The sequence below is a fragment of the Sarcophilus harrisii genome, chromosome 2, assembly GCF_902635505.1.
Source record: "Sarcophilus harrisii chromosome 2, mSarHar1.11, whole genome shotgun sequence".
Classification (NCBI taxonomy): Eukaryota; Metazoa; Chordata; class Mammalia; order Dasyuromorphia; family Dasyuridae; genus Sarcophilus; species Sarcophilus harrisii.
In genome coordinates this window covers 633,455,785-633,474,163 of record NC_045427.1, presented here as the reverse complement: position 1 = coordinate 633,474,163, position 18,379 = coordinate 633,455,785, and the positions used below count along the sequence as shown (strand labels likewise).

The following is an 18,379-nucleotide window of genomic DNA, read 5'->3' as shown; positions in this document are numbered from 1 at the left end:
GGGGGATTGTGGTGATATTAGGGAAGAAGGGCACAGATGTGGATAGTGACTCTCTGGGAAGAACTGAGCTAGTGTTATAACCATAACAGACCCTCGGAGCTAACATAGATCATGGCTGCGTGTCCCCGAATCCTCCCTGAGCCTCGGTTTGCTCATCTGTCAGACGCCAAAGTTGGCCCCCATGGCCCCAAGACTCCTTGCCTCTCCCCAGCAGATTTTGAGAGCCACTTGACCAGGAACACCCCGCTGTGGGGGATCCTCGGGACAACTCTGGCCCCTTACTTCCCAAGGAGAAGAGAGGCAAGGAGGTTAGACCCATATTTCCATAACTCTTTCTGTGTTCCCTTGCTCCCACCCCCAAAAGGAAGGTCAGGGCCCCTGCCCTCTCCCCACCCCGTGGGACATCTCTGTCGTTGGCGTAGATTCCCCAAGTCTTGGGAGAAGCCCCCCCAGCCCAGGGCTCAGCAGGACACTTCTGGGGGCCTCCTGCCGCTCTGCCGTTGACAGAGAGCCCTGCTGGGGTTTTTTCCAATTCCTGTAGCAAAAGCGGAAGATTCTTTATAGAAACCTCCTTCCTTTGGGGCCTTTCCTCCCTTTTTCTTTGCAAAACCCTTTCCTCCTAGTTTGGGGTTGAGCTAAAACTGCCGAGGCAAGGTGACAAGGCAGATTCGGGGACCAGTGCGGTTTGCCTTCCTGCCCCAAGAGCACACCCAGTCTGGGAAGGGCGGCTGCCTCGGAGGCTCCCCTGGAAGTGAGTCATGGGCTAAGGGAGCTCTTGGCAGCGAGAGCTGATCCAGAAAACCCTGACTCACTGTCCCCGCCCTCTCCCGAGCCCAAGAGGAACTCTGGGTCCAGCCTCCCCGTGCCGGTGGTGGAAGGAACCAGGAACCCCTCATTGGAAAGATGAGGAAACTGAGGCAGGCTGGTGGAAAGCCTGGCCAGGATCACCCAGCTAGTAAATGTCAGAGGCAGGATTTAAACTCGCCCAGGCCATGGGAGCGGCTCCTCAGATGAATCGCCCCCTGGCCATCGGGGTCCTTGAGCAGAGCCCAGATCTGCCTTCTAGGGTAGCCCCCATTCCACATGCAGGGATATGTCAGAGCCTAGCTTGAGTGGGGAGCGCAGTCATCCCTCAACACGTAATTTGCTTCCCTTCCTTCCCCTTCCCTGGGAGCCTTCCTTGTTGCACAGAATAAGTATGAAAAAAGGAGGGGGGAAAGGGGAAGAAGATCGAACACACAAAACGACCTTGTGTGTGAGATGGTATATACAGTGCTCTGCACCTGTAGTGTCCCACCTTCACTGTCCCTTCCTCCCTCTGAGTTTGCCTCCAATTTCCCCTTCGAAGATCTTGTTTGCTCACAGTGGTTTGGAGGTCTCCCCCATTAGACTGTAAGTTCCTTGAGGGCAGGCACTATTTTTACCTTTCTTTGTATCTCTAGCATTGAATACGGTACCTGGCACACAGTAGGTGCTTAATAAATGCTTATTGACTTGTTGATTTTTGCAAAAGCAGAAGTGGATTTCCTCTCTTATCCTGGGCTTTTTTTGTCTGTTTTGTTATTCTTCAACTTACATCAGAGTGTGTATGTGTGTGTGTTGATTTTCCGGCTCTGCTTCTGCAAATATTCATTTTGAGTGTCCCTTCTGGAGGGATCCTACAAGCAAGGTCGTTCTGGGCACTCTGGGGGACACACAGGCCACAGTCACAGGAACAATCCTGGCTGCCCCAAGAGCCAACCCCCCACCTGTATGGACCATTCCCCTCTAGCTTCCTCATTCTGTGCCCCTCTCCACTCTGGCCACCCCTGAGTCTAATGGAGAGAATCTGGCCCCAGACGGACTTGATGCTCCCTGCATTCTCTGACATTGTGTGACCTTGGAAGTATAAAAGCTTCCAAATGGTTGCCACAAAACCTCATCAGTCATTGCCATCTTAGTATGAATCAGCTGAAATAAGTTCTTTCTTCCTAAGAGTTCCTTGAGATCCTCTTCTTGAGTTGATGAAGGTCTTTATGAGGGCAGCACATTGAGTGTACAGGGAATTGCTGAAAGTCATGCTCAGGGTCATACTGGAAATAAGTGACACAGGCTGAATTTGAACCCCAGTCCTTTGATTTCAAACTGTATTCCTTCCCTAACACAAAGTCACAAAGCTATAACCTCCCTAGAGATCATGTGTCCAAAGAATCCTGAGTGCGGAGAGCAAAGAACAGAACAAGTGCTAGGTTTCAGGTTAGAGAATCAGGGTTCAAATTCTGCTGCTTCTCCTTATTCTGTGTGACCCTGGACGTGTCATGTTTCCTCTTATGTAAGACGGAGGTGAGGCAGACTAAGCATTTTAGAAAGGCTATTTCTAGCCTTTTGGTTGTTACCATTGAGTCTTACCATTCATTTCCTTTCTTTGCCCAATTCAGGGACCGGAAGCAATGCTTGCTACATGGAAGAGATGAAGAATATCGAGATGGTGGAGGGGAATGAGGGGCGGATGTGCATCAACATGGAGTGGGGTGCTTTTGGGGACAACGGATGCCTGGAAGACATTAGGACAGAATATGACAGAATTGTAGACGATTATTCCCTCAATGCTGGCAGACAAAGGTATTTGCCCAGGGTGCGGGGAGATGCAGAATGTGAATGAGAGAAGTGGAAGGGAGGGAGAGAGGAAAGAAGGAAGAAACAAAGGGAGAAAGGAAGAGGGGAGGAAGTGAGGGAAGGAAGGAAAAAAAGGTAAAGAATGAAGGAAAGGAAGGAAGGAAAAAGGAGAAAGGAAGGGAGAAGGAGTGAGGGAATAAAGGAAAGAAAAAAGGAAGGGAGGAAAGAAAAGAAGATGGGAGGAAGTGATGAAGGAAAGAAGAAAAAGAGGGAGGGAGACAAGAAAAAAGAAAGAAGGGTGGAAGAGAGGAAACAAGGGAGAAAAGGAGAGGAGAAAGAGAATAAAGAAGAAACAAAGGGAAAAACGAAGGAAGGGAGAAGGCAGAAAGAGAAAGAAGGAGGAGAAGAAGAAAAAAGATGGAAGTGAGGAAGGAAAGAAGAAAAGGGAGGGAGGGAGACAGGAAAGAAAGAAAAGAAGGGAGAAAGGAAGGAAGAGGGAAAGAAGGGGGAAAGGGAGGAAAGAAAGGAGAGGAAGAAAAGATGGGAGGAAGTGATGGAGAAGAAAGAAAAGGAAAGGTGGGATGAAGGAAAGAAAGAGGGGAGTGAGTGGGGGAAGGAAGGAAAAAGAAAGAAGAAAGGAAAAAAGGCAAAGAATGAAGGAAAGAAAAGAAGGGGGAGGGAGTGAGGGAATAAGGGAAAGAAAAAAAAAGGGAGGAAAGAAGAAAAGAATGAAGGAAAGGAAGAAGAATGGAAGGAAGAAAAGAGGAAAGGAAGAAAAGAAGATGGGAGGAAGTAATGGAGAAGAAAGAAAAAAAGGATGAAAGAAGAAAGGAAAGCGAGGGATGAAGGAAAGAAAAAAGAAAGAGGGAAAGGAGTGGGGGAAGGGTAAAAGGAAGGAAAGAAAGAAAGGAATTCTGAGTGCTGTGCTAAGTGCTGGGATACAGGGAGAAAGGGCTAGCTAGTTCCTGCCCTCCAGAAAATCACACTCATTATAGGGGTAGAGGACATATGAGAAGGTTTGTTAGGGTTCCTTCCTGAGGAAGGTGGCAAAGCTCAAGGGTTCTTAGGTTGAGAGGGCAGCAGCGTTCAGTCCCAGCATGGGAGGGTTTCCCAGAAAGCGCCGGGGGCTTTAGGGAGCCCTTGGAAAGGCAGGTGAGGCGAGCTGCTGATCCCCTGCCTCACCTGTAGTGTGTCCATGCAACTGAGATGCTTATGGTACCATGTTGGAAGTATTTAGCGCCACCTGGTGGTTTCAGACTGCCATAAAGGGAACTGTCCTTAGGATCAGGGCTGTTGGATGGTATTATGGGCTGGGAAGGCTTCCTCTGCACCAGGGAGAGATCCTGCTCAGAAACTCTTCTGTAAGTGATGGAGGGCGAGCTCCAGGAGGGGAGAGGCAATCGTAGGTTTGTGCGCTCAGAGAAAGGACTTTGAGGGTCATCGTGTCTATCACAAAATCCCAACTAGCAAGAGGATGACAATAATGAGATATAACGAAATCCGTGGGATGCAGCCAAAGCGGTTACAAGGGGAAATTTTCTCTCTCCAGATGCTTACTTGTATAAAATAGAGAAGAAGATCAGTGAATTGGGCTTGCAACTTAAAAACTAGAAAAGGAGCAAATTAAAAACCCCCAATCAATCAGATACCAAATTTGAAAAATAAAAGGAGAGATCAATAAAATTGATAGTAAGAAAACGATTGAATTAATAAATACAACTAAGAGTTGGGTTTATGAAAAAAAATAAAACAGATAAACCTTTAGTTAATTTGATTAGAAAAAGGAAAGAGCAAAATCAAATTGTTAGTCTCAAAAATGAAAAGGGAGAACTATCCACCCATGAAAAGGAAATAATCAGGAGTTACTTTGCCCAACTATAAGATTATAGCTAGAAAACTTACCTTAGAGGGTCCTCTATTGCAGCCCCCCATTCTATAGATGAGAAAACTGAGTGACTTGCCAAGGGCTCGTAGGTATCCGATGTCAGAGGTGAGACGTGAACCCAGCTCCTCCAAATTCAAATCCAAGTTGAACCCAACTGTTGAATGAAACTGAAAGAACGTATGATATTAGGGGCCAAGAGCCAACTCTCCTTTGGCTTCAGCCATGTCTTGAGCCACAGAAGAGGGACATCTCTATTATGTGCTCTCCTTCTAGCAATGCTTGGGATTGCTCCATTCTTGCCCTTAACAATCATGAAAATCCTGCACGCATTGGGTAATGCAGAGAGGTTTAGATCTAAGGATTTAAATCTTTCTTCAGACATTTACCAGCTGGGTAAGCTTGAATATGTCACATCCCTTATGTGCCTCAGTTTCCTCATCTATTAAGAGGGTTGGACTCCATGGTTTCTGAAGCCGTTTCTGGCTTGAAATCGCCCTCTCCTCTGAGAGTCAGTGAGAGTCGGGCTTAGGGGAGAGAGGCTTGGCTTTTTCCCTTTGGACAACATGACTTTCTGGGAATTCTCCCAAACATTTCTGATCTGGCTGCCTCTCACTCCCCCGGGAGGTGCGCCAATGGGGACGTCAGCTGAACCCTCCAAGATGCTCCGGGATAGCCCCCTGTGTAGAATCCCATGGGGGCTGTGATGCCTTTTTCTTCTCAATGTAGCACTTCTTCCTTCCTGTTTCAGATATGAGAAGATGATTAGTGGTATGTACTTGGGAGAAATCGTCCGGAACATTTTAATTGACTTCACTCGAAAGGGTTTCCTGTTCCGAGGTCAGATCTCTGAGACCCTGAAAACCCGGGGAATCTTTAAGACCAAGTTCCTGTCACAGATTGAAAGGTAAGTGGCAGCGAGAGGGAGACTGAGCTCCTAACCATTTCTCAATGTTAAGTAGTAGGTTAAATGTTCCTTCTCCTTTTCTTTTTCCTTCACATATTGTGTCCCTCTCCCTCTTTTTGTTCCCCTCCTTTTCTTTTTCCTCTTCCTTCTCCTTTTCTTTTTCCTCCCCATCTTGTCTCCCTTCTCCTCTTCCTCCTCTTTTTGCATGGACTTAAGGAAAAGTCTCTTTCCCTTACTTCCTCCAAGAAAAAAATATCAACTCTTATCCTTATTGTTTTCCCTTTCCTCCCTGCAGTGATAGGTTAGCCCTGCTCCAAGTCCGAACGATTCTGCAGGATCTGGGCCTGAACAGCACCTGCGATGACAGTATCCTCGTCAAGATGGTCTGTGGGGTGGTGTCCCAGAGGGCTGCCCAGCTCTGTGGGGCTGGGATGGCGGCCGTCGTGGAAAAGATCAAGGAGAATCGGGGCCTGAAGACCCTTAACGTGGCCGTGGGAGTCGATGGGACGCTTTACAAACTCCATCCTCAGTAAGTCTCCTTGGCTTAAACTCCTGCAGACGCTTCCTGGGAGAGGACGTCAGCCTAGTCAGTCCCTTGTGCTTGTTCAGTCATTTCAGTCAAGTTTGAGTCTTCATGACCCCACTGGAAGTTTTCCTGGCAAAGATACTGACAAGGTCATTTCCTTCTCCAGCCCATTTTATAGATGCATCTACTGGGGCATTTTCTTATGCCATTCTTGTCATCATCTTGTCCCTTGGGAGTACTGTCCTCAAGGATTCCTTTTTCTTTCAAGGGCAGTATCATCATCTCTGTCAAACTTGAAATTTGTAAGGCAGGAACCCTAAAGTTAATAAGTGCTTATTCACCACCCTAGGCATCTTTGGGATCATCATTGATGACTGTTGCATTTTTACCTCTGCTTCAATTTATTTGCTGTGTCTTATATCTTCTTCCACAACTTTCCCATTTCTTCTTCTTCCTCAAATTCCTTTTCCCCATCTTTTTTTCCCTCCTCTTCTTTCTCCCATTCCTCTTACTTTTCCTCTTCTTCTTCCTCTCCCCTCAAATTCTTTCTCCCCATCTCTTTCCTCTCCTCCTTTTCCTTATCTTCCTCTTACTCCTTCTCTTGTTCTTCTTTCTCCTCTTACTTCCTCTTCTCATCCTTTTTCCTTTTCTCCTCTTCTTCCTCTTCTTGTCCCCCTCCTTTTTCTCTCTCCTCCTCTTTCTCTTCCTTTTCCCTTTCCTCCTCTTCTTCTTCATCTTCTTGTCTTCCTTCTCTCCTCCCTTCCCTACTTGTCCTCTTCCCTTTCCTCCTTCTCTTTTTCCCTTTTTGTCCCTCTCTTCTCTCTTCTCCTCTTCCTGTTCATCCTCTCTTTCTTCCTTCTTCTCTTCTCCTTCTTGTATCTCCCCTTACCTCGCTCTCCTTTTCTTTCTCCTCTCCTTCTCTTCCATTCCTCCTCTCCTTCTCTTCCATTCCTCCTCTTTCCTCTTCTTTCTTTTCTTGTTTCCCTCTTGTCCTCCCTCTTTTTCCTCCTCTTTTTGCTCCCTTCCTCTCCTTTTCTTTTTCTTCCCTATCTTGTCTTCTTTTTCTCCTCTTCCTCCTCTTTTTGTACCCCTCCTCTCCTTTTTCCTCCCCATCTTGTCTCCCTCTCCTCCTCTTCCTTTTTTTGTTCCCTTCCTCTCCTTTTCTTTTTCCTCCCCATCTTGTCTCCCTCTCCTCTTCCTTCTATTTTTGCTCACCTCCTCTTTTTCTTTTTTCCTTCCCATCCTGTCTCCCTTTCCTCCTCTTCCTCTTTTTGTTCCCCTCCTCTCCTTTTCCTTTTCCTCTTCCTCTTCCTTCTTTTCTTTTTCCTCCCTATCTTGTCTCCCTCTCTTCCTCTTCCTCCTCCTTTTGTTCCCCTCCTCTCCTTTTCCTCTTCCTTCTCCTTTTCTTTTTCCTCCCCATCTTGTCCCCCTTTTCTCCTCCTTCTCCTTGCTATCATTTCTATGATGCTTTTTCATTTTGCAAAATGTGCTCCTAATGTCATTCACTGATCTCCCAGCACCCTGGGAAGGGAAGGATGAAGCCCCTTTTTGCAGATGAGAAATTGAGGAACAGTGGCTTGGCCAGGGTCACACGGTGTCAGAGCTTCTTCCTCATTCCCCATCCCCTGGGCTAAGCTGCTTTCTGCGGGTCCTTCCCAGGATGCTCCATCTCTGACCCACCTTTCTTAGGATCACAGGCCATCTCAGGCTGGGCCCTTCATCCTGACAGATGAGAAAACAGGTTGAGGAGGTTGCCCAAGTATTGTCCAAGGAGGAGCGTTCGACCCCAAGTCCCCAGGCCCTCGCCCTGTAGAAGACACAAGAGCCGGGGGGTGTTGGGGTGTTGGGCAGGGCCATTTCCGCCGTCCCCGTGACCCCCTCTCCTCTTCTCTCCCAGCTTCTCTCGGATCATGCACCAGACAGTGAGCAAGCTGGCCCCCAACTGTAACGTGAAATTCCTCCTCTCCGAAGATGGCAGTGGGAAAGGAGCAGCCCTCATCTCGGCCGTTGGGGTGAAGCTCCGGGACGCCAAGGCCAAGGCCAGCTAAGAGCCCGCTCCCGCCGCTGCGCCCTCGGAGGAACCTGTCCCCCTTCTCTCTCTCTCTCTTCTCTCTGCACTCCTCCATCTTCCTTCCTTGGGTAGCCTGAACTGAACGCACACCAGACCCTGCCGATGTATCGAGAGCCCTGTACACCTCAAGGCATAAAGAACTTGGGTGCAAAGTCGTGTGTGTGCTGTCACTCATCTCTGGCCCCGGAGCCCCCACCCCTTCCTCACCCCCACCTTCTCCCGCCCCGTCGCTGTCCTGCATGTTTCCGTACCCGCCGGGCTGTCCGAGCTCCACGGTGAGTTAGTGAAGTCGCTTCCGGATTTATCCGGTCCTCTAAGTTATTTATTGATTTTGACGTGAAAAGTTCCACCGCCCAATAGACTCTGCTCCTCCGCCACCCTCGGGAACGTGTCCTCTCCGTGAAACGTGTTATCGTGGCAGACATGTCCAGCTTCCCGCCCTTCCCCGGAGCTCCAGGATCCCGGCCCCACGCCGGCCCCTCCCTGCCCAAGGTCCTGGTCTGTGACCCCTGCTGCACGTGATGTGTGTTTGTGTGTGTGAGGGGGAGGGCCACCTCACCCCCTCCTCCTTCCTGTCCCGAAGGGTCTCCACCTCCAGCCTCATTGTGTTCACGGTGTGTCTTGTGTGACTGTGATCTCTGTACCATTCCAATAGCCGGAGCCTTGCTTGGGCTGATCCCGGGGGTGGGAGGGGCCTTTTTCTCAAAGCATGGTCCAGGGAGATGCCCCGGGGAGTCCCGCGGCCTTCTGGGGGTTTGGGGGCATCCCGCTGGACCATGTCCCAAAGCCCCCCCGCCCCCTTGTCCCCTTCCTGCCCAGAGACTGTTTGGTTTCCGGCCTCCTGTGTCGGCGTGAGGAGGGACCCTTCCCCCCTGTGTCTAGTACTGTATCCCAGCACTCGTCCTGCCAGCCCTCACTCTGTCCCGGGTCTCCAGCAGGGCGTCCCCTCCCCGGGCCCAGATCTAGGATAACCGCAGGCTGGGGACCGAGACAGAGTCCTTCTCACTAGCTCCTCCCCTCCCCCAGCTGGGGCCCAGGGGCGGTAGGTGGAAAACTAGAAGGGGCCATGTAGGAAGTGACTGGGTCACACGTCTCAGAGTCAGAGGCAGTATTTGAACTCGGATCCTATGACAGCGGAGCTGGTGCCCTTTACACGGGACCACAAAACCCGGAGATGGGAGCGCCTGGTTTGAATTTTCTGAGGAGACAGGGATAACCGCTCTTCGACCTGCCATGTCCAAACCAAGGCCCTTCTGTCTCTCCGTGGCCTCGGAGCTAAGTAGATTCTTTCCCTCCCAGGTGGTCCCATCCCAAGACTAACAATCTTTGAACCGGCGTGTGCCTGCCAGGGCCAGGTGAGGTTGGCGGGCTCCGTTTTCTGCTCCTCCTGCCCAAAATCACTCCCTGCCACGGGAGGAGTTCACCTGGCCCCCACTGCCCCCTTCCTGCCTGCCCTCAGAGGGTCTCTCCGGGCTCCCTTCCCTGGCCGCCATCTTGAATCCCCTCCCCCCGACCCCGTGTTCTCCCGTGTCCCGCGCACTGTGACTGGGTGTTGTGAGGTGCCGTGTCTGTCCGCTTCGTTCCCGCAGCTTTCGGTGTGTCCGCCCTGGGGACTGCATGCCCGCGGGGAGGAGGGGAGGAAGTCCTTCCGTTTGTGGAGAAAACGGACAAACAGCATTAAAATCTTTTGATGTCGGCTCGAGGTGTGGCTCGTTCTTTCTGGGGAATCGTGGGGAGGCAGTCGCCATATCTCAGGGGAAAAGAGACTTTCCGTCACTGATCTGATGGAGGTCCAGTGGGACCCAGAACCTGGGGCCGGTTCTTAGGGCTCATCTATGGAGGAGAGGTCCTGGAGCCGCGGGGGGCAGGCCAGTTCCTGGGGAACACGGTCAATGTTTAGTTACCTTCTCAGGCGCAGACCCCTGAGTCAGTGTGGAAAGTACGCTGAGGACAGAATTTGAACTCAGATCTTGACCCAGACCCATATAACACGAACCCCCATGATTGGAGACCCATGTGAAAGAAAATTAACTCTGCTTAGCTAGTGCCATAGCCGACTGTGTCACTTCCCCTTGAACCCACACCCTCTCTACCCTCTGCCTTTCACCTCCAGCTCTGACCTCCATAATCCAGTCAACACAACGATTACTTCTGGAAAGAAAGTCTTGTTTACTCTGTAGCTCCACTCTGGCAGAGGTCCTATTGTTCCCATTTTGCAGATGGGGAAATTGAGGAAAAGTTATATGACTTGCTTAGCGTCACACAATTAGGAAGTGTCTGAGGCTTGTTTTGAATTTGGGTCCTCCTGACTCGGGCTCCCCTTCCAAACACCATGAGGCTTCCTTTGTGGCCCAGTCCTGAGCCCTTCAAAGAACCAGATTCCGTCAGGCCTCTTGAAGCTCACCAGGCTCCCCAAGGGGGCCAATAGCTGCCTGCACATCTGGGCAGACGCTGTTCCTTTGTTCCAGGGGACACCCTTCCCGGCCCCCTTGGTCTCCTTCTGAGTGTCCCGCCTCCTGGACCTGGAGCTCTGTTCTTTCCCAGAATCTTAAAGCTGTTAAGGGACTTCTGAGGCATCTCATCCAGTGACCACCTAGGCAGGAAGTGCCCTCTGCTCCCCACCCACGGTCTCATCCGACCGCTAGGGAGTGACCATCTGCACCCTCCTGTGCAGATCATTCTATTTCTAGAAAGAGCCATAATGGTCTCGTAGTCTTTCCTTAAATCTTTAAAGGATTAGCTTCTCTGCAGATAAGCCCCTGGGTCTGGAGGCAGGCGCTAATTTTAGGGGCAATCCAGGCCAAACCCAACATGTTTTACTGATGAGAAAGCAGGCCCTTCCGAGATTGAGACTTCCACCAAGGTCACACAGAAAATTAGCATGATTGACGGCAGATTGTCACGGGTCTTAGCAGCAAATATCTATAGCCAGGGGGCTAGAAAGAAGGGAAAAGAGGTTGGAAATATTAACTTATAACTAGTATATAGTTTTATAATACATAGTATATATTATACTAGTATATAGTATAACTGTATATAGCACCTACTATGTGCTAGACATTGAGCTAAGTGATTTAGAAATATCTCCTCACTCTGACTACCAGGATATGAGATTCCATTTAGGTATTTTTGGAAAACTCTTGAGTGTACGCAGGAGCAAGCTTGTCAGATGTGCCTTGTAAATAGTAGGTTTGCTCCCTCTGTTGTCTTCTCCACATCCCAGAAAGGGAGAGGAGCATCACACAGCTCAGGGAATAGAGAGCTGCCTTCAGAGACCAGGACCTGGGTTCAAGCCCTACCTCAGTCATGTGCTGGCTGGGCGAGTGTAGGTAACCCCCTGAATCTCTCTGAGCTCTCGAAGGCTGATAATGGAGTCCCCTCCTCTTGAGTTTCCTACACCAGTAGTGTCAAGTCTGTGCAACCAGAGGCCCTCAGTACAGAAGGATGGCTGCTGGCCACGCTGACTTACAAAACCACATATCAACATTATGTTTTACTGCATTTTTATTTGTTTTGTGACATATTTCTCATTTGGAGCAAGCCACATTTGGGAGACTTGTGAGTCACATGCAGATGTATTTGATACCCCTGCTCTACATCAGTGAAATTATAGGTTTGGTCCGAAGAAAATTAACTACAAAGAAATGAAGATCACTGGGAACTCTTGTTTGTTGTCAGATTCAAAGCTGCCTCTGAAAGCTCTCCATGCTTCCCAGGTTCTCTGGGAATGTGGAATGAAAGAGCAGAAAAGAGACCTCCATCAAATCCGGGCTAACTTGCTCTGTGGCTTTCCCTCTGTGGGTCACTTCACTTAATGAGGGACTTGGGTAATATCTCAAAGCCCCCCCCCCCCCCCCTTCCAGCCCTAACTTCCTGATCCTATCATTTGATAACGCTCAGATTACAACTTTTTTTATGAATTATTCTTGTTATAGCTTTTTATTTACAAAACATATACATGGGTAATTTTTCAAACTTGACCCTTGCAAAAACTTCTGTTCCAACTTTTCCCCTCTTTCCCCCGCCCCCTCCCCTAGATGGCAGGTAGTCCTATACATGTTAAATATGTTAAAAGTATATGTTAAATCCAATATATGTATACATATTTCTACAGTTCTCTTGCTGCACAAGAGTAATCAGATCTAGAAAGAAGGCCAAAACAAACAAACAAACAAAAAAAAACCTGAGAAGGAAAATAAAAATCCAAGCAAACAATAACAGAAAGAGTGGAAATTCTATGTTGTGGTCCACACTTTATGAATTATTTTTAAAAATTCAATTTTGTCTACTTTCTCCCATCTCCTAAATGCAAAAGAAAATCCTTATAATGAATCAGCATAATCAAGCAAACTAATTTTATTATGTACTTTTCATACCCTACATTTATGCATTTTTATTAATTTTTTTAAAAAGATTCACGTTCCCTTCTCCCTGTCAAGCATGCACTTTCTCAAATTGGTTCCATCCAAAACAATTGAGCCTCGATCTGGAGAGAGTCCATCAACTCTTATTTGGAGGTAGAGAGCATGAATTGCTACCCAACTGAATTGTGGTAAGTCATTGTGTTGATCAGAGTTGCAAAAACATAATTGTTACACTATCATTGTTAGTGTAGCAATTGTTCTCTTGGTTCTCCTCACTTCACTTTGTCTCCATTCATATATAAGTCTGCCCAGGTCTTTCTGAAACCATCCCTTTCAGCACTTCATATGGACCACAGTATTCCATCACATTCATAAACCATGACTTATTTCCCATTGATGGCAACTATTTATTTTTGCCGGTATTAGATTGGAAGCTCCTTGAGATAGGGATCATACATATTCAACATATATAGGACTGCTCGCCATCTAGAGGAGGGGATGGAGGGTGGGAGGGAAAAATCGGAACAGAAATGGGTGCAAGGGATAATGTGTAAAAAAATTACCTTGGCATGGGTTATGTCAATAAAGTTATTGTAATAATAATAAAATAAATAAATTAAAAAAAAAGAATAGGGGTCATAGCTTATTTCTCTTTCCACATGAGCAGAGACTTCATAAGATTTAGAACTGGAAAAAACCTTAGATATCCTCCAGTTATCCATCTAGTTCACCTTTCTAATTGTACAAATGGGAAAACGGGGCCAGAAAGATGTAGTCAGCCAAAGTCACCCAGCAAATAAATGTCAGCCTTAATTCAAGTCTTTGGGTCTTGGTTCCTCATTGTGAAGTGAAGACATACCTGATATAGCACACAAGGTTACAGTGACAATCAAATGCTTTTAGAGAGGTGGAAGTCCCTGATTATCTCCAGGGAAGAGATCATCACTGACTGCATGTTTTAGGAAGTCTTTGAAGCATCTTACTCCCACCCATGCACTAGGGTTAATAATGACGAGCGATAGCAATACTATTGGGCTCTCTTCAGTATGCAAGATGCTACCTTTCAACAACCTCACAGATAGGTAGATAATACAAGTATTAATAGTCCGATTTTATAGATGAGGAAAATGATTAAGACTGCAGCCTCTGGTCACATGACTAGAAAGGGGCAGAGGTAGGATTAGAATCCAGGGCTTTCTGAAGTCAAGTCTAGTACTGGCCTGTAGGAAGTTGATGGAGAGCTGGGAATATTGGTCGGAAGGATTTGGTGGGTGATCCTCAAGGAGTCGGAATGAGAGAACCAAGTTGCTGATTCTCTTCGTTTTCCCAAGTCATGGAGCTCAGACCATTTTCTCTGATTCTCTGATTTCATGGTGTATGTAGGATTTTCCCCCCAGCATTTTTAATGGTATTTTATCTTTCTAAATATATGCAAAAATAGCTTTCAACATTCACCTTTGCAAAACCTTGTGCTCCAATTTTTTTCTCCCTCTCCTCTTCTCCCCACCCCAAGACAGCAGGCAATCTGATATAGGTTAAATGTGTGCAGTTCTTCTAAATATATTTCCATATTCAACATGCTGAGCAAAAAAATCACCTCAAAAGGGAAAAACATGAGAAAGGAAAATCAGCCCAAGCAAATAACAAAAGTGAAAATAGTGTGTTGTGGTGCACATTCAGTTCCAGTAATCCTCTCTCTGGATACAAAAGGCTCTCTCCATCACAAGTCTATTGGAATTGCCTTGAATCACCTCATTGTTGAAAAAAGCCACATCCATCAGAGTTGATCATCACACGATCTTGTTACTGTGTATAATATTCTCCTGGTTCTGTTCACTTCACTCAGCATCAGTTCATATAAGTTTTAAAAAGGCTTTTCTGAAATTATCCTCCTCATCATTTCTTATAGAACAATAATATTCTATTACCATAACTTATTCAGCCACTCCCCAACTGATGGACATACTATGTGGATTTTTTTTATTTGTGCTGCTGAGAAGTCAGAATTTATTTTCTCCAACCAGCATTTTATTATAGAAAGAATCCAATGTTCAAGTCCCAACTCTGACACAACTGTGATCTTCGGCAGTTTGCTACTCTCCTGTAAAATGGGGAGTCAAGGGAGGTGTTGGATGCTGAGTCTTTCTTCTAAAAGTACAGAATCTCTGATTGAGAGCTGCTAAGGCCCTCAAAGGATATTTAGTCCACCGCTTTCATTTTACAGAAGATAAAACTGAGTCATGGCTATTGGGAGAGAGAGGTTTCAACCCACATATTTTGAGGAACATGTTTTCCATTACACCCCATTTTGAGTGTTTCAGAAGTGGTGAGAGCCTCATAGATGTGGTCACTTCTGAGTCTCAGGGCCAACTTAACAGAGTAGTGGCTACAAAGCTATCTAGTAAAGCTATAACTACCCCCTGGGAAGGGTATTAAATTGTTTTCTGGGATTGAGCTAGCTGGACCCCTTTTTCATGTTATCTACCTTCAAAGTATTGCTTTTTAATTTAAAAAAAATTTTTTTTTTAGCATTTCCCCCCAGTTACATATAGAAACAGTCTCAACATACTTGTTTAAAATTTTTGAATTCCAAATTCTCTCCCTCTGAACTTATTCCCTCATTGAGAAAGCAAGCAGTTTAATATATCTTATACATATGTACTCATGCAAAACACTTCCATATTAGTCATGTTGTAAAAGAAAACATAGACCAAAAAAAAAAAGCAAAATAAAGAAAATAAAAAAGTGTGCTTCAATCTGTATTCAGATTTTATCAGTTCTTTCTCTGGAGATAGATAGCATTTTTCACCATATGTTTTTCAGCATTGAGTTGGATCATTGTATTGCTTAGAAGAGCTAACATTCACAGTTAATCACTTTATAATATTGGTGTTACTATGTACAATATTAGGAGAGCACAATTTTAAAAATGTTATTTAATTTTTAGGTTATACATATACATTCATTTTGAAATTTCCATGTGAATCATGTTGGGGAAGAAAAATCAGAACCAAAGCGAAAAACCATGAGAAAGAAAAAAAAAAAACAAGACAAGGGGGAAAAGATGAAAATAGTACACTTAAGTCCACATTCAGGAGAGCACTTTGTTAAAAATTAAAGTGATATAGAAATATTAGGTGACATTTTCTGACTTGGTTTTGGTGACTTTGGAAACAAAGAAGAAGGGACGCCATCAGAGTTCAGTTGGAAGCTGGTACCTAAGCTCTTCTTGATCATTGGGGGTTTCTGGGAAAGATGTTTTTCTGGCAGAAAGTGACACTTTTGGGTGTTTTTATTGATGGTCAACAACAGTGACTGGCTCTAGAAAAGTTTTAGCTTGTCTTCATCAGGCGGGATGACCCAGGAACAGCAGCAAAAGGCAAGTTGGAAACCAGAGCGAAACCCAGGAAGTGAAATATTTGGATGAATCCAACATTCAGGCTAATGGAGATTAATCAAGAAGAACAGAGGGAAGATAAGGTCATCTGCTGCCATTGGTGCTTCATCAGGATCCAATGGTGACTCTGGCTTTGGCAGATAAGCCAAGCTTGGGCAGTGTGTGTGTATACCAACATGAAAAGGTTTCAGGTACTGCCTGAGTGACATCCTACCTAGCTTAGCACAGTGTCAGGTACTTAGTAGGTACTTAATAAATGCTATTCACTCACTGACTGACTGACTAGCTTAGCTTAGTGAAGCTTATCTCCAGCATCTTAACCACCAGGTGATGAGTCCTTGAAACCCTTGAAACACATAAAAATCCAGAACGGCCTCCATTCCCATGTAGTGCCCACTTCTGCTTTTGTACTTATGGTGCCATGATGGTGGGAAGTGGGCAGAGGCTTCTGAGGAACACACAATTTTAGATTGCTAAATTTTAATTTTAGATTGTTGGTACTCTAAATGTGAGATCTTTCTCAAGTGATGAGCAAGTTGACATGTTACTATGGGAACTGAACTACATAGATATTGACATTCATACCATAAATGAAATCAAATACAAAGAAAGAAGCTTCTGATGGATGGAAGATGGCTCTCAGGTTCCCCTGGAGGAAACCAATTAAAGGGGCTAGCTGGGTTGTGTCCATGTATCCAAGAAGCATCATTTGAATGTGTTATCAGCAAAAAGATCATCCTGAAGATAATTGCAGATGATGCTACAGAGAATAAAAATGGAGAATTAATCTATAAAGTATTTGGCAAAATCATCCAAGCCAAGTTAACATATATCTTGTGATTTGTCTATTATTTGTGGAAGGGAATAAGCTAGAAAGTGGAGTTCTAGATTATTAATTTGTTTTTACCAAACTGTCATTTCTTTGAGTATCAATATAGGTCAGCAACTTCTCTGTACTTTCTAGTGAATTGTTTAGCATACTACTAAAAAATTAAGTGTGCACAGCAAAGAACAAAAAATTAACCTTCAAGGAAGCAAAAATGGACACATGAATATAATTTTTATTATTAGATATGCTTTTTTGAAATTGAATTTATTGTTATATATTTTGAATCCTCCCTGATGTTCTGGTGGGCACATGATGTTTTGTTTTGTATTTTATTTTCCTTTTTTCTTTCTTTTTTCTATTCTTGTTTTTTTTTTTTCTTTTGTATTTAGTTCAATAAATAGATTTTTAAAAAAAGATTAAGTGACTTTCTCACCCAAGGCAGGAATCAAACCTAGTTTAGGGGTACCTTAAATCCTATTCAGAAACCACTTCTCAGTTTCCTCACATGAAAAATGGGGATAATAAAATCTATAGTACTCACCTGAAGGGATATTAATGACTTCTGTCTTCATGGAGTTAGTGATAAAATAACCTCTGACCATCTTTTCCCAAATGGAAATTGACCACATTTCAACAGATAGGAAACAACTGGTTGTGAAGAAAAAATCAGTTCTCTTCTGCATGTAGTCTGTGTATAATCAGATAATTAGTAGGAGTAAAGGTCAAAATTAGCATCATATTGAGAGGAAAAGGAGAGATGGCATTGTATAAGAATACAACAGATTCAGTTCAATCGATTTAAACAATTTGTTGACTTTGGGAAATGGAAAAAATGAAAATATTGATTTTGACTACCACTATATATTTTCTTTTTTTCCCCTTTTTTGGGTGTGATGCAATTGGGGTTAAGTGACTTGCCCACAGTCATACAGCTAGTAAGTGACCACCATTTGTTAGAGAAGTTTAACTGATCTAAAGTAATTACCACAATGAAAAGGCCAGACTAACCCAGAAACATCATAAGTCAACCAGAAAGGCTTGATTGCCAAGATTAGTGGTGGTTTAATATATGTTTACTTATAAAATGGAAGATGGTGGGAGATTATAAATGATATTGAATTCTGATACAGTAAAAGATAATAGGAATGGAAAAAACCTATAGGAATTTGAGAGAATTCAACTGTAGATAACACTAGATGGATAAATAGCAAATACAAACAAAATTCAATTTTAACAGGCCAATGTTTCTGCAGTTTTCCAATATCCACATGGTTTATAATATCTGATGAAGAAATACAAGAGTAATTGGATCTTATCCAAATAATACAAGTTGGAAGACGAGAGCAGACTGATTTTTAAGACATTTGAGAGGAAAAATTTCAAAATAATTATTAGACAAAAGTTACTAAGAAGACAGTTGATTCATATACCTACTTTCTCAATATATATCATTCTAGTATTCTACAAAGGTGAAATTAAATTGATGATGAATGCCCAGATCATAACATTCAGTTGAATGGGCAGCCTATTAAGTAACTCCGTGAATATGTAGATCTGGGACAGATGCTACAAATGTATCATGAGTTGAGACCAGAATGGACTAGCAAGAGGAAAACAGGTTGTCTTGCATTTGGGGAGTCCCTCCAATGATCCCAGCTGTCCTCTGATACAAAATCCATCAGCATTCTCCTTTGTGGCTTTGAATTACAGACTACCACAGTCTCTGGACAATCAAAATTGTGGGTGACTGAAAAGGCTTAGAACTGAGTTGGAATCCCAACTGTGTGACCACTAAGTCTTGGCTTCCT

The 18,379-nt window shown here is 44.9% G+C and overlaps 1 protein-coding gene across 5 annotated transcripts in view; it reads left to right on the top strand.

Annotated features, from left to right (window-relative positions):
* Window positions 1-9,683, top strand: part of HK1 (hexokinase 1) — a 126,154-nt gene extending 116,471 nt beyond the window's left edge. For all 5 annotated transcript variants that reach the window (XM_031956853.1, XM_031956850.1, XM_031956852.1 and 2 more), the window contains 4 exons: window positions 2,418-2,601; window positions 5,229-5,384; window positions 5,680-5,913; window positions 7,808-9,683. In XM_031956853.1, the coding sequence (XP_031812713.1) occupies window positions 2,418-2,601; window positions 5,229-5,384; window positions 5,680-5,913; window positions 7,808-7,958 (725 nt within the window). In that variant the 3' untranslated portion in view covers window positions 7,959-9,683. The remainder of the gene's footprint in view (window positions 1-2,417; window positions 2,602-5,228; window positions 5,385-5,679; window positions 5,914-7,807) is intronic.
* Window positions 9,684-18,379: the final 8,696 nt, after the last annotated feature.